This window comes from Penaeus japonicus, unplaced genomic scaffold, assembly GCF_977035675.1.
Source record: "Penaeus japonicus unplaced genomic scaffold, GWHDUDI00000001_assembly GWHDUDI00000020, whole genome shotgun sequence".
In the NCBI taxonomy this organism is placed as follows: Eukaryota; Metazoa; Arthropoda; class Malacostraca; order Decapoda; family Penaeidae; genus Penaeus; species Penaeus japonicus.
Window position 1 is genome coordinate 32,031,697 of NW_028234422.1, and position 15,000 is coordinate 32,046,696.

At 37.9% G+C, this 15,000-nt stretch overlaps 1 protein-coding gene across 3 annotated transcripts in view; it reads left to right on the top strand.

The window, feature by feature from the left end:
- Window positions 1–15,000, top strand: part of grp (serine/threonine-protein kinase grp) — a 16,422-nt gene that overhangs the window by 427 nt on the left and 995 nt on the right. For 2 of the 3 annotated variants that reach the window (XM_043032415.2, XM_043032416.2), the window contains exons 2-11: window positions 6,135–6,249; window positions 6,360–6,508; window positions 7,436–7,575; window positions 8,144–8,269; window positions 8,388–8,517; window positions 11,643–11,770; window positions 12,081–12,168; window positions 13,181–13,341; window positions 13,967–14,206; window positions 14,308–15,000. The exon at window positions 14,308–15,000 is cut by the window's right edge and continues 995 nt beyond it. In XM_043032415.2, the coding sequence (XP_042888349.1) occupies window positions 6,176–6,249; window positions 6,360–6,508; window positions 7,436–7,575; window positions 8,144–8,269; window positions 8,388–8,517; window positions 11,643–11,770; window positions 12,081–12,168; window positions 13,181–13,341; window positions 13,967–14,206; window positions 14,308–14,529 (1,458 nt within the window). In that variant the 5' untranslated portion in view covers window positions 6,135–6,175 and the 3' untranslated portion in view covers window positions 14,530–15,000. Of the gene's footprint in view, window positions 1–19; window positions 448–6,134; window positions 6,250–6,359; window positions 6,509–7,435; window positions 7,576–8,143; window positions 8,270–8,387; window positions 8,518–11,642; window positions 11,771–12,080; window positions 12,169–13,180; window positions 13,342–13,966; window positions 14,207–14,307 lie in introns of those variants that run through there. The other variant, XM_043032417.2, reaches the window with a different exon arrangement.

Consider the following 15,000-nt stretch of genomic DNA (forward strand, 5'->3'; position numbering starts at 1 on the left):
TATTGGCGACGAAGGTGCAGGTGGTGATGAGAAACAGCTGATGGCGAGGACCGGCGCCCGCCATGCCCAGTCCGTAGCTTGCCTGCCCTCCTGCCCCGTCCCCTCGTGCCCCCAACGCCGCTCGCTGCCCACGCGTTTCCCTCTCTGCTGGGGACTCCAAGACGCCTTTCAGCCCCGATTTGCCAGGGAAATGGATTGTCCAGTGTGTGTTTAGGGTACGAAGGCTGTGAGGATGGGCATGACCGGGTATGGCCGGAGTGGGACTGGGTACGTGTCCTGGGCATGGCTTTGGTGGCCGAGCTGCTTGGACACGGCTGTCGCGCCCGCCAGCAGCCCCTCTGCCTCCACCTCCACTTTGCTAGGCTAGAAAACGTGCCCAGGATTTTGTGCTGGTTCTTTTGGTGCGTTTGAGGGCACGTAATTGGGTACTCGTGCCCAATTACGCGGGTGAGCCACAGTTTATATTTGTATTATTCGGGAAATGAAAAGTGCAAAGTCCGTTTTTTGAACGTTGGAACAAGCGAAGCTAGCTTAAAACTATAGCTTGTTACATAGACTTACCATTCCAAAAAGCCGTTTATGAACCGTTAATTTTGCAAGGCGAATTTAGATTCTAGTAAAATCCGAGTGACTTAAATTATATAACTTGAAATTTAACCAAATTGAAATCCTGTAGCACTGCTCTAACCAGGTGTTTTGGGGGGTTTAGAAATGAAGTCCCCATGTGGTTATGCATGGTAGGTCAGCTGAAAACCTTTGGGTCACATGTAGGCCTGTAGGTATCCCATGTGGTTGATTCATATGTAGGGCTGTTGAAGGAAATCCATGTGTATAAGTAGGCCTCTTTGAAGGTTTGCCATGTGGTTTATGCATGAGATAGGCCTGATGGATATTTCCATGTGGTTTACATGTTGGTTTGTAAATGGATCACCATGCAAGTTTTGTTTGTTTTGAATATATTGTGTACTCTGAATAATTGTAATAAGTGAATTACCTTTCATTTTGCTTGTTATTTTGGGAAAATGTTGATGGTTAAATAGTCATATATTTTTTGGTAATGATACTTGCTTAGTCTTGTGTGTAATGGTAATGGAGTTTATTGTAAAATAAGCAAAGGCAGCAGTAAAAGTAATTAGGTTTCATTGTGCTGATTAGGACTACAATAAGCAATTCCTGTGGTGTTTGCCATTTGTGCTCTGGTGAATGCCAATAAATTATCTATATTTAGATTATCACAATGTAGAGCTGAAACTAGATCTTGCTTTCATGATGAATATAAAGTGAGGTCTTCAAGCTTTATTGAGGCCTATGCTGTGGTAATTGCTCAAATCAACTTTTTTCATGATTGCTCTTGTTTTTACCTCTTACATGGCCGTTTTCTTTTGCAATGTCATGTTTTTTTTTTAATTGCATATCCTTGTGGTTCTTTTGTAGATGATTATCTAAAGTTTAAGTAGACCAGGTTCTGTCTGCAGGTAGGGATTATTGGCAATGTGAATTTTTTAAAGATTTCATTGATTTACTTAAGGGCCAACCAAAAATGGAACAAATGTTCACGTTGCTAGCCATGGCATAGAATCACAGCTGTAGTCTTTTAGGCATTGACAGCTTTGTTGTAGGTTTGAATATAGAATATTGAAACCATTCATTTGATACAAATAACTTTATACTTTGAGGTCCATGCTATGGTGACTAATTTTGACAAGGGAACGGATGAAATCATTGTGGAATGAAGGTGACAATGTATGGACTCCACAACCAGTTCTGATACATCCACAGCTGTATTTGCTTTTGTGTATTTGCTATGCTAGCATTGGAGTCTGTAGTGCTTAGGATCTAGATATTTGTTAGATTTGCGCATGGAATGGTTGATAAATGAACAGTTTACTGCATAATGACTCGGTTGAAGGTTGTGTAAACATGCAGACAAGCTAATTAGTCTTGCTGAACAACTGAATGGATGACTTTGGAAAGTAGTAACTAGGCCATTACAAATCTTTGCAGCTTTGGTTCTATACTTGTTCTGCCATAATTTTCCTACTGTGTATCAGGAAGACTTCCTATTATAGGCAAGCAGTATAAAGGCTCATGAATGACTAGTATATCCAAATCATGTAAGTTTTGTATGGAATATCCTCTACTTTTGTAAAGGTCTAGGTAATAGGGCCAAAATAGAAATTGCGAAAAAAAAAAAAAAAAAATCGGAAACAAGCAATGCTGCTTATAGTAACTTAGTTTCCATGACATAAATTTTGCAAGTGAGAAATAATTGAAGTTACTGCACTGGCCATATTCTGACACAGAAGACCAAGGAACTTGGCATTTATATTTTGCCAAGATAGAGCAGGTGATTTTTTGTCAAATAAGACAGCTTATACAGATTTCTTATCAAAATATACCCAGTGGATGTCTGTTGTAGGTAGAGGCATTTAGGACAAAGTAGTAATTCATGGGGTCCTGTTCTAAACCATTATTTAAGTTTTGATTTAGCTTTACCATTGCGTTTTAAAACTAGGTTATGAATCTCTCCATTTTTACATTGCTGCTAAATATCCTATGTTGGCATTAAAAAAAATATATATATATATCCTTTTTGACACGAGGAATGTACATTTTGCTCACATGCCTAAAAGTCATAAGATCTAGTACTTTTCAGGGAGTGTGAATAGACAGGTGCACAAGTGGTCTAGAATTGTCGGACACTCTTTATTAGTGTGGCCACAAAAGTGTGCTTAACCCATTTGCGCTGGTTAACGAGCTATCACAGGGTCGAAAAATATCCCCGGACCCAGGTGATGCCCTGGGATGTGGTTCATTTTCTCACCGAGTCCCAAGCGGGGCAATGTGACATGCTGAAACAGCAATAGATAGCTTGATTGTTCTCAAATAATCATTTTACATGATTTCTTACTCTGTTGCTTTAGTTAAATGTCCTTAAATGAGAGCGTTAAAAAATGAATAACGTTGGGTAAACTGTGATATTTATGACATGGTAAAAAAACATGTAAAATCAAATGTTTGGCTAAGAAATGAAATAAAGTAAAAAATTATTAATGCAGTACTACTACTTTGTTCATCCTGTGATATCACATTATATCACGTCACAAGGTATGTGCATATACTTGTATGTATGTGAATGATTAGTCATATTGTAAAAAAAAAAAAAAAGTTTAAAATATGTTTTTTGATGCCTCATTAAAGTTAACCCCGGGATTGACGATTGACAAGATAACACGCGTTACTTGTTTGGCAACACGACGCCGCGTTTTACTTTGTAGGCCCGCGGGAGCGGGAAGGCCAGCGCGCAAGCGCTGGCGGCTCCAATCGAATCCCGAGAAATCCCCCGCTTAGTAGGCTTATGCATTCAAGAGTCCCGGAATTTTGGTCTATTTAAGCCGGATTGGCCCCGTCGGGAACGGGTTAAGAGATTGCTTCCACTTTCCTTTGGTATTTTCACAGAAGTGAAGAATATAGGCAAATTTCAATTAAATAAAACCAAAAAGACATTACTGTAACATGTTTTCCACCTAAAATAACTCCTGGACATGGCAATATTTTTGTGCCTTTACATTGTAGACGCATTCATGAAAACCATAAGTAGCTAGAAAACACCCCAGCCTGAAGCGTCACGCGTGTTATTTTACTGGCGTTAGCAGGAGTAGACAAAAATATATCCTGGTGTGAATGGGTTAACCCATTGGAGCCGGTTGACATGATAGCACGTATTGTGGTTTTCGCGTCAGACGCCCGGGACGAGCTATGAGGGGTAGCCGCGCGCTTGGGTAGAGCGAGCGGGCAGCCCAGGCTCACGGCTTGTGCGTCTGAGAATCTCGAGGCGTTAGGCTTATGCATTCGAGAACCCCGGTGTTGCGACTGCGCAAAGCCGGAACGGCCCCGGCGTGAATGGGTTAACTAGCCTTGCATGTCACAAATTATTAGGCCTAAATCAATTGAATAGCTGGCACAATACTGTGCCGCCCGGCCACTGGGCTTTTGAATGAGCGGTACAGTACTGTACCACCTGTCCAGAGTGGGTTAAAGAGGGTATCGCACGAGAGCAAATGCCATTCCTACAATCTACTCTTAGACTTGTAAAGTGCAGGTGCTTCAATATGTATGTGGATGGTGCATACTAAACCTTTGGTGTTTAGGCTAACTCTGAAACAATTTTTACAACGGAACTGCATAATATTATTTAACAAATTTCTAAGACCATCATATGGCTATAGATCTATAGACCTTGAAAAATAACGGTTCTGTTCATGTTCTGATATTTTGACCAAAATGGTTTATTCATTTTCACACAAATTACTTATTAATAGTTTGCTCATTCATTACTAATATATCTTTTCCCCTTGGCTTAGATTTATTTAAATAGCTCTGCCAACAGCTTTACAGATTTAAGTGTTAAATGTAAAATCATTTTAAAGACTGTCTTATTGATAGAGATCCAATGTTTTCCATAAATCTGGATTGAAGCAACTGTTCCCCGGCCATGTGTATACGTAAAATATCTCTTCCTGAAATGTTAGCGATCATTGCTGGAATTACTAGAAAAGACTGATTCATTTGTCCTAGTAGTGACATTTTGCAACAAAGAGGATTGGTTTACCAAGTTTTGATTCATTTGCATTCTCTAGTGATACCTGAGAAATGTAAATGGTCCAGAATGCACTTGTGTATCACTGGGAATGAACCGACGACCTGATTTCAGACTTATAGATTGGTGGGGTGTGGGGAGGGACCTTCGGGCATTTAATTTTTTTATTTTTTATTTTTTTATTGGTGCAAGTTTATATTAGAGATGCTGTATAAGTATGAAAATGTAAATATTGTCTTCTTCCCTGCAAAATTCTTTTCAGTGTGCAAGGCTGAAACCACCTGGAGAGGCCTTGATAGCATTTGTGAAATGTTTGTCATTGTCATCCTCAAAACTGGTTTAATTGATATAAATCATACATCACTGGCATCATAATAAGATGAAGCTGCTAAAGTGACTAACATGTAAACAACTCTTCAGAGCCACGATTTCATATATAATTGTAGTACTAGGATTTTGATCATATATACTGTAACCAGATCAAACCCTTAACCCATTCGCGCCGGTTGATGTGCTGACACGTTTTGTGGTTTTTGCGTCAGATGCCGGGGATGAACTATGAAGGCAAGCCGCACGCTCGGGTTGAGCGAGCGGGCAGCCCAGGCTCGCGGCTTGTGCGTCCGAGAATCTCGAGGCATTAGGCTTGTGTGAGGGAAGTCCCTCTGAACTTTCCTGCATACTTCACTATCGGACATTTCATCCTCAGGCTATTGTGAATGGATTTTTTACGATTCTGTCTTCCCTCTCATACACCTCTTCAGAAGGTTGGGATGCACCAGGTCTATGTAGACTTGCTTTATTTGTTGAAGCTTGTTGTGGGGAATTTTGGAGAAGAACAGATTCTTGCTTTTATGGTTGACTGGTTTGGTTCCTGCTGCTTTGGCTCCATTGAAAAAACAGGAATCAATCCCGGTGGGACAGAACATATGGGAGGGCTTATCATCAGTTGAGGTGTGGTGCAGAAAGGATGCCCACACTGCCTTCATCTCCTCCACATCATTATGGGTAGTACGGATGGCTTTGTCATAGTGCGACTGCAACTTATCAATGATGGTATCTGTCAGTAATCCTTCTAAGTCACTCATCCTTCTGGTTTTTCCAGTCTGTTAGTCATGTGGCTGACTTCCTTCTTGTTTTTTCAAAGTCTGGTCCCCATCCATTTATGCACATGATTCAGACATTCCATTTTTGGCCTCCCATCTCTCTAAGCTAATCATAGTTGTTCCTGCCTCTATTGCAAATGGATTGGGGACAAGTGTGTACTTTGGACAGGGTTCCCCTTTATTTCCCTATTTCCCCTTTGCAAAAATGAAGTACTCTTGTGCATTGTTTTTCATGTGTTTTCTTTTAATTTTCCCTCATATAGAGGGCTATTGCAACAACTTACAGCTTTTAAGCTTCATTATTTATTCACATGGGAAAATCAACATTTTCTGGTGTTAAATATAGTTCTTGAAGTGTTGTATGTAATTTTCTGGATGAAACTGAAAATCAGGCCTAATACACATGCATTCATAGATTTCCTTCATTTCAGGTTATGTTGGCTAGAAAGTGCCAGAAAAGACCAGCACCACCATGGCTGGGCCGGTCACTGAATTTGTGGTGGGGTGGAACGTAGTCCAGACCCTGGGAGAAGGGGCCTTTGGAGAGTGAGTTGCATTATACACCTGTACTTTGTGACCTTTATCAAAGAACTTCCATACCAATTTAGTCTTTTTTTTTTTTCCCACCATTCAAATTGATGTATTTTTGTTTGCAGAGTAAAATTATTGATCAACAAGGATACTGGGGAGGCAGTTGCCATGAAGATGGTGGACTTGGTCAAACATCCAGATGCAGCAGATGCTGTCCGCAAGGAGATCTGTCTGCACCGCATGCTGAAACATGCAAACATCATAAAATTTTATGGTAAGACCTTAAATTAATCCATGTTTGACAATGATTAGATGTCCAGTGTTTTTTCCCTCCTAGGTGGTTCCACTTGTGTCTAGTCACTAAGCTGTCAAATGTAGGGGCATACTACACCTCACCTATTAACCCTATTTCTTGATTTTTTAAATTTATGGTATGGTAAATAGCTAAGGCAGGCAGGCCTACAAATTTACTGTGACTTAGCATTTGTGGACCCATGTTTAAAAAAAAAGAAAAGAAAAAAAAAGTATATATAAAATATTTAGTAAAATAATCAAACTGGACATTGCCCGTGTTTTCCTAGCATTATAGGGTGATGTAATACAGGGTTTATGTAAGTATGTTTGAAAACCCTGAAAGCTTTCTTTCCACAATTAGGTTTATGTATTAATAATCATATTTGATTTGTATGATATAACTTGGGAAAATGCTTCTTGTCAGAAGCCACTTTAACCCTTTCATGCTGGGGTATTTGCCTATTGCCACTCCTGCCAGGTAGATAATGAGTGCAAGATCTCCTGGCGTGATGCTGCATGGGGCCTCTGAGCACTTTTTAGTCATTGAACCTACTAAACTTTCATTAGACTATTGGGTAGAGTACAAAAAAGATTATTTTGCAAGTTTATGCATTCAGCATTGGAGTTGCTGCAACTTGTTACCAAAATTGAATTGAAAGTAAGTTATTAGTCTTTCTTCATTGCTAATTTTCATCTATACTTATTTGGTTTGACATGGCCTTAGTTTTATGTATAGTAGCGCTGCTTGCCTTTTACCTAGATTTACTTTTATGTACTTTTACTTATTTAAAATTTTATAATGCTTTAGTTTTTTTCTGTCTTGAGAAGTCTGGATTTGTAGTGGTATACACCAGTATTAATAGTTCAAATAAGATAATCCATATTTAGCTTTTTGCTTAATCCTTAGGAAGTCGCCGTGAGAACTCGATGCAGTACATGTTCCTAGAATATGCTGCAGGGGGTGAACTCTTTGACCGCATTGAGCCCGACACAGGCATGCCTCCCCACCAAGCACAGAAATACTTCAGGGAATTGATCAATGGTGTGGTAAGTGAATATGCTTTACATGTTAGCTTGTTTTCCCTAAAATAACATCTAGCATTTACTGACATTATAATATATTAATGAAAATTGGCTTTAAAATTGTAAACTTCTTATGCAAAATCAAGACAAGTTGGGCCATTACCTGAAAATTTCTTTCCATATTCATAAGAATGTGTTCGTGAAAAGCTTTTTGTTGCTTTATCATTCAAGTCTTACTATTTTGTAAGAATGATATCCAATACTAAATGGACAGCCCTTTATTTTGATTCTTCAGAAATAGATATATGGGACTATAATTGTTAATGCCCTTCTATATTTATGTACTTTACATTATGCAGATGATTTTCATCCTCTGTACTGAGGATGAACAAAGACTGTGGGTGCATGCGAGGTGGGGTCTTTGGTATTACCAGGATGCATGTAAGAGAGATTCATGCGCCAGGTGTACCAAGGCACCTTACCTCTGCAAACGAAGACGTATGGAAGAGCAAGGTATTGGTTCTGAATTTATTTAGTCCCTTCTAGTTTTTTTCCTATAAGAGCTATAGTAAAATTTCCTTTATCATGACAGGAGTACCTCCATGGACGAGGTGTTACTCACCGGGATCTCAAGCCAGAGAACTTGCTGCTTGACGAGAATGACCACCTGAAGATAACAGACTTTGGAATGGCCACTCTCTTCAGACACAATGGAAAGGTAATCTTGATTTTAGTATTTTCAATATTTAGAGTTCTTACAATGTATGTAATGTGTTAAGAATGCTAATGAAATTAATGTAAATCCAGTATTATGTAATGAAAATGAACTCCCTCAGGAACGTGAACTGGATCGTAGGTGTGGAACAAAACCCTACATGGCACCGGAAGTATTGCTGAGACCTTATAATGCTGAACCTGCAGATATTTGGTCTTGTGGAGTGATTCTTGTTGCACTGCTAGCTGGGGGTAAGTGCTTGTACTGTTAGATTTTGATTACTAATCAATAATCAAATTCTTACCTTTCTTAAATAATATTATGTAGGGAATTGTATTTAGATTGGAATGAAGGATAGATACAGACTGTTCCATTTGTATATTGATGTAAATTTGAGCACTTCATTATGAATTGCCTCCTTTGAAAAGAATTTTACAAAATTTTCTTGCAAAGCCTGACTTGGACTGACGAGGACGCTGAGTACCCGCTTCTGCCTCGTCTTTGGTGATCTAGCTGTGTGAGAGATGAAAGACGTCATAAAGCTAGATTACCAAAGTCAGGGCTGAAACTCGATTCGCCAAGCATCAAGAGTTGTAAGTAAAGTGTTAATATTAAGGGGGAACTGTGTGCTGAGACCCCCAAATTATGTTGCCCTGGCTTATAGATCATGAAGTAAAGCATGAAATAGGTGAATTATTTTTCCAGGGGATGGAAAGCACTAATATATGCTCTCCTAAAGGCGCTGTCACACTAGCCTATTTTCCGTCGTTTTTTTCTGTCAATTTTCAAAAATTGTCGATTTTTTGAGGCGCACAGTCACACTAGGAGCCATCGGCTTAGTAATGCGATACTCGCATCGCATTTGTAAACAATGGTGCCGAACAAGCGATAGTGCATGGTTATGCTAGACTTTAGCAGTTTTAGCAGGTGCTGAGCTTAACAAGAAAAAGCAATAAAATATCCTAATTCAAGTATTCTTCTGAAGGGCCTGTGTCCATCCACAGTCCATTGTGTTTCAAAACTGGAGGAAAAATAGCGCGCGCTGTGGCTGATGGATGTAAACAATGAAGTCGAGCACTTAAAACAAATTTTATCTATGAAAATAAAATTTAGATTTACATATCTCTTCTTATTTATAGCTTAAAATTGACAAAAAGTAAATTTCATTATATTTGAATATTTTTAATGATTTAAAACAAATACGAACATTTAAAAATATAGTTCTTGATTTGATTACACTTGGCCAATAAGACGACGGGAATGTTTCACGCGGAAACTCAGAATTATCGTCTGACTAGAAAGATGCCAATTCGCTCAAAAATTGACAATTTTTCAGAAAATTGATGGATAAGTGCAAGTGTGACAGCGCCTTAAGTGGGGACTGGCAGCCTCCCTAAAAATCTTTGAATTTTTCTAAAATGGTTTTAGTAATGACTGAATAAAGTCCTGTAAAAAAGATCTACATATGTCAAGGATACTTATTCCAATACCTTGGCAACTTCAAAGCCCCATTAGCTGCTAATGTGGCAGATAATTTTCATTAATCAGTTGGTCAGTCAAAGCCTCATTTTTCATTATTTAAGTACCATTTTTGGCAAAAAACAAACAAAAAACAAATCCGTAAGGATAATTTTATTTTCTTAATATCTTTTGATGCCATTTCCAATAAGATAGTTTCATAATGTCAACTGTGGGAAAGGAGTTTCATAGGGATAAAAGTGAAATTGTAATGCGATGGAAGTTTTGAAAATATAATAGTTAAAAAAAATACCATTGCATTATGCTTCCTTTACAGTAGGCTTAATAAATGCATTGTATTTTTTACAAATATACATTTGCTAATTGACTAGCATCATATATAAATCCTTATTAATCTTTCTTATTAATATCTGGTATATGAACATACTCTAGACTGTATCATCAGTAGGTAATACTATTATAAAGTATTCAAAGCTGTTGAAACAGACTTTTATGTACAGGTAGAAAGATTGCAGAGAAGCAAAGGTTATTATACCTAGTTATGGTTACAGCCCTGTTTCCCCAGGAAGGATTTGAAGTTAGGCACAAACTTCTTGATGTTTTTCCATATATTTGAGTATGAAACCACCTTGAACTCCTTTAGGCCTTTGTAAACTGTTGCCTTAAATTCAGGTAAATTGTGTGGTGTAATAGGGAGGAGTAAGTTTTATAAGGTAGTGGTTATTGATTATAATACAAGAGAATTAGAATGGAGTGGGTATTTGCATTTGACATTTTTCACGTCTTCGGTATGAAGAGATTAGGGCTTGTAACAGTTTCTGAAAGGATTTTCCCTATTGTCAAGAGTTAAACATTTTACTATTTGTATATTACATGTATGATGATTTTCATGTTAGGGGTACTATCCAATAAGTGAAGAAGTCAGAGTAAGCATTGATTAAAGTGGTTTCCAGCAATGTGTAACCTGCGCATTCTTTCCTTCAAAAAGGGCGTTTGCCGCGGCGCACAGGATAGCATTCCTATATTTACTTAATACTTATATTCAAGCCACTGGTTAATACTTATATTCAAACCACTTTACTTTTTCAAACCTATTTTTACTTTAAAAAAATGATTTGCTTAGAATGGCATGTAAATATTAAGTGGTTCTGTCTGGATACCAGGGTGTCTTGAAGGCATCTACTATAAATGCAAACTTGCTAGTTCATAAGTAATTGGATAGTTGGAAAATTATAGCTTTATGGAACCTCTTCCTGTTTGAGTGAAAAGTCTTTTATAACTGGCCCTAAGCTGACTAGGTGTGAAAGCATTCATTTGAATATTGAAGCTAGAACTAAGTGGCTGCCATTCATAGAAGCATTGGAATGAGAAGTAGATACTAACTTTATAATATATAAGAAAGCTTGGAAGTTTAGAAACTTTAGAAACTTTGCATCCCAAACATGAAGTTGAAGACTACAACTATACTCCACTTTTAATCAAAGTGAATATTCACTTAAAGTTGATGATTTGGCTGAGTACAAGATCTTACTAATCACTATTTTTTTATCACTTGTTAAGTGTACCCTACCTTTGATAAAGTGGTATATTAAACTGCTGAGTAATGGTCTTTTTCTGAGGACTTAGCTTTGAAGTAAAAGTTAGTTTGGGGGTAAGTTTTGAAAGTTAGCTGTAATGTTGTTACCTTTCACTAGCACCCCCATATAGAAAATCCTATTGACAGTTGTGAATACTCTTTTAGTGGAAGGTATTTTACTGGAAATTGGAACATGTTACCTTGTAATCTTAGATTCATTCATGTTATAAAATTGTTCCTATTGGATGTTTCACTCTGGAAGTACTAACAGCTTTAATTCTCTGAAGGAAATTGTCTAATACAATGGTTTTATTTCCACAGAATTGCCATGGGATGAGCCAACGTTTTCTTGTCCGGAATACACAGCCTGGAAAGACAGAGATTGTAGATTGTTCACCACCTCGCCTTGGACGAAAGTGGACAACTTGGCTCTGTCTCTTTTACGCAAGGTAAGAGCTATACATCAAAATGCATAATTTTTCCACAAGTTCTTGAATATTGGAATTAATGAAGTAAAATACAGGTTGAAGTAATTACTTTGCGAGATTAACTGCAATCTACTTTCATTTACAATTGTAACCTGGAGTACACCTGAAGTTCACCTCCAGGTTTATATAATAGTCACAAGTTGTGGTTTTAGATTTCAAAGTATATCATCCCATGAACCAGTTCTCATATGAGGCTTGATAAATTTGTTGGCTGCTGATATTTGACAAATATGCCATAATATAACTATTTGCTTTGATTTTTTTTTTATAGGTATTAAATACTGTACCTAGGCATCGAGCAACAGTGCCTCAGGTGAAAGCACATCAGTGGTTCACAAAGAATTACCATAAATCTTCAGGTAAGGATAAATTTTGGCTCTTTCCCGTAAGATTAGACCAGTTTTATTTTCTAGAGGTACTACCAGAGAACAAGATTTGCTGAGCATTGGTATGTGATCTCTTGGGGGGAGGGGGGGGCTAATTAACAGTGATGGCTATATGGTTGGCAGTTACTAGGGATATGGTTTCATTTATATACACTGTAAAATTAAATTGGAGATCTTGTTACATTTTTGTTAAATTATGGCTTTTGAAATGGGTAACATTTATGAATATCTTCTAAGTGTTGCATCTTAGAAATTTCATGGAAATATTGAAATGTCATTTGGCATACTGTAATTTTCAGGCTGCTGTTTATACAAATTTATGAAAATCCTATGTTTTTCGGAGATACGTGGACGCTCAAGAGACGAGGTTTGAGGTGTCAGGTACTATGTGACTCTGCAGATCATTGCAGTGCAGAGTTTCCAAGTATCTGTTATCTCTTCCTCAGATTGACACTGGTTAAAATTTATACTATTGATATGTCATTCAATCTTCATGCTCATTCATAGAATTTAGGATTGCTGCCTGTGTACTTTTAAGCTTTTCGTCTGCCATGTTCACAATATGCTAAAGGTGTAAGCAGAGTTGAAATTGGAATTGGTTTGTCTGCTACTTTGCTTTGGTGGTTTAGCATTATGATGGTAGTAAAGAGTCCATAAAGCTAGATTACCAAAGCATAGAGGTGGGCTTGTTCATCGAAGCCGCAAGTAGTTCAGTTGCAGTGCTGTAGTGCTGATATAATTCTGAAGATATACTTCCGGTAATGGCAAGCAGAGAAAACAAGACTTTGAGGGAATGTTAGTGTCTTTGGTGATCTAGCTGTATGAGGGTTTAGATATCATATAGCTGGAACACCATGGGACATTACTGCTCCCAGAAGCATCAGGACTTTCTTGTGGGGAAAGGAAGGTGTGTGTGTATATATGTATATTGTCGTAGAAGTTTATTTCTTAAATATAGCCAATGTGTGACTATTGATTTTCTCAGGTTTTGGACGCAATGCATCAAGTGACAGCATGACGCCCACTACCAAGCGTGTGTGCAGTGAGCTTGAACGGGAAAACTCCTCATTTTGTCTGGAAGATATGTCGACACGATTAGCATGTTCTCAGCCAGAAGCTCCTACGTCTACTTCAATAAATGCTGTTGTAAGTAAATCAAGTTTATAGATTATCCTTTGTCTGGTAAATCTTAAATCTATGCATTTAAAAAGGACTATAATTTTCTCTCTTAGCATCCAATTTTAATTTTGAAAAGCTTGCTAAAGGAACTAGCAAATAGGGAGATGGCAGTTGAGTAACCCTCCAGATCCAAAATATTTAGCTTGGGCTTAAGTTGTGTTCTTTTCTTTTTGGACTTGTATTATGAGGGGATTTCTAGTATCACATTGATATTTGATACATAATTATGATAGGGCATCATAACTGAAGAAACAAATAGCTTGTAATTTTAACAAAAGGAAAAATGCAGTGTGATAGAGATCTGAATTCATTAAACATGCCTGTGCAGATGGGTCAATCTGATTTGTTAAAATGGTTGATAAGAAGTACCTGCTATTTGGGTAGTGTTGATATTTCTTGTTGAAAGTACTGTTCTCTTCCATTTTGATATCCTGTGTTCCTAATAATGTAATGGCTATGATAAATGGTAATCTTTTGGTCTGTGAATGTTGCATATCTACATGCAGAAATGTAATTTGATTTGGGGGGAAACTGATCTAGCTTGTATTCTATTAAAAGAAAAAGATAAATGTGCATTCAATGTTCTTTTCAGAATGATGGGCCTAATGTCGACATGGGTGTTGTAAGCTTCTCCCAACCAGCCCAGCCTGATCAGCTGTTGCTTTCCTCTCAACTGACTCAAAGCACACAAGCCAGCCAAACACCCTTGCAGAGGCTTGTAAAGCGCATGACTCGCTTGCTTGTGAGGACCAATCTGGAGGACACGCTGACTCACCTGGAAGCATTGTTCAACAAGATGAACTACACCTATCGTATTCACACTGTCAATGTTGTAAGTATCTGTTTATCAGTATTTGAGATATACTGTCATTGGTTTGGAGTGAGAGAAACTTTTTCAATATATTTGGTCTGAGAAAATCTTTCTATTTTCAGCTGACTGTAACAACTCTGGATCGTCGTGGAGCTCAACTTGTGCTGAAAGCAAGCATACTGGATATGGGCCAGCATATTCTTGTAGATTTCAGACTTTCAAAGGGGTGCGGATTGGATTTCAAGAGACATTTTCTGCGAATAAAAGATGGTCTATCACACATAGTAATCAAAGGTCCTGTAACTTGGAATATGGCTCTAGCGACAAATATGCTACCAGCTTAATTTGGCCCATAGTGAAATTTGGAAGTCTTTTAAAATTTATATGCTGACTTGTTACTCATGCTTGTGTAAGATGTAAAGTATTAGTCTATAATAATTAAGCTATAATTTATACTCGTATATTTGAATGATCTATACAAGTATAAAAGTAAAAGTTTGATAATGGATGTATGTATAACTCTGGAAGGATCCGAGTATAAAAAGGTGTGCATGTCATGATTTTCCCCCGTTTAGATATAGTTTTTCGTGAACAACGTGAAAGGTGACCTCCCAGTAATTTGTAGAAGGGCAGGGTGTTCTAGCAACTACCTGCCTGGATAGGTAGTGAGTACCCATCTCAACTGTGTGCTGCGGTTGTAAGAGAAGTCTTGCTTTTGACCAGCCTCCTCTCTACTCTCGCAGGCAGAATTCTAGTCTTTCACTGATGGGTGCTTGCTTGCTTTTACGAAAATGTAAAAAAAGATTGTTCAATCA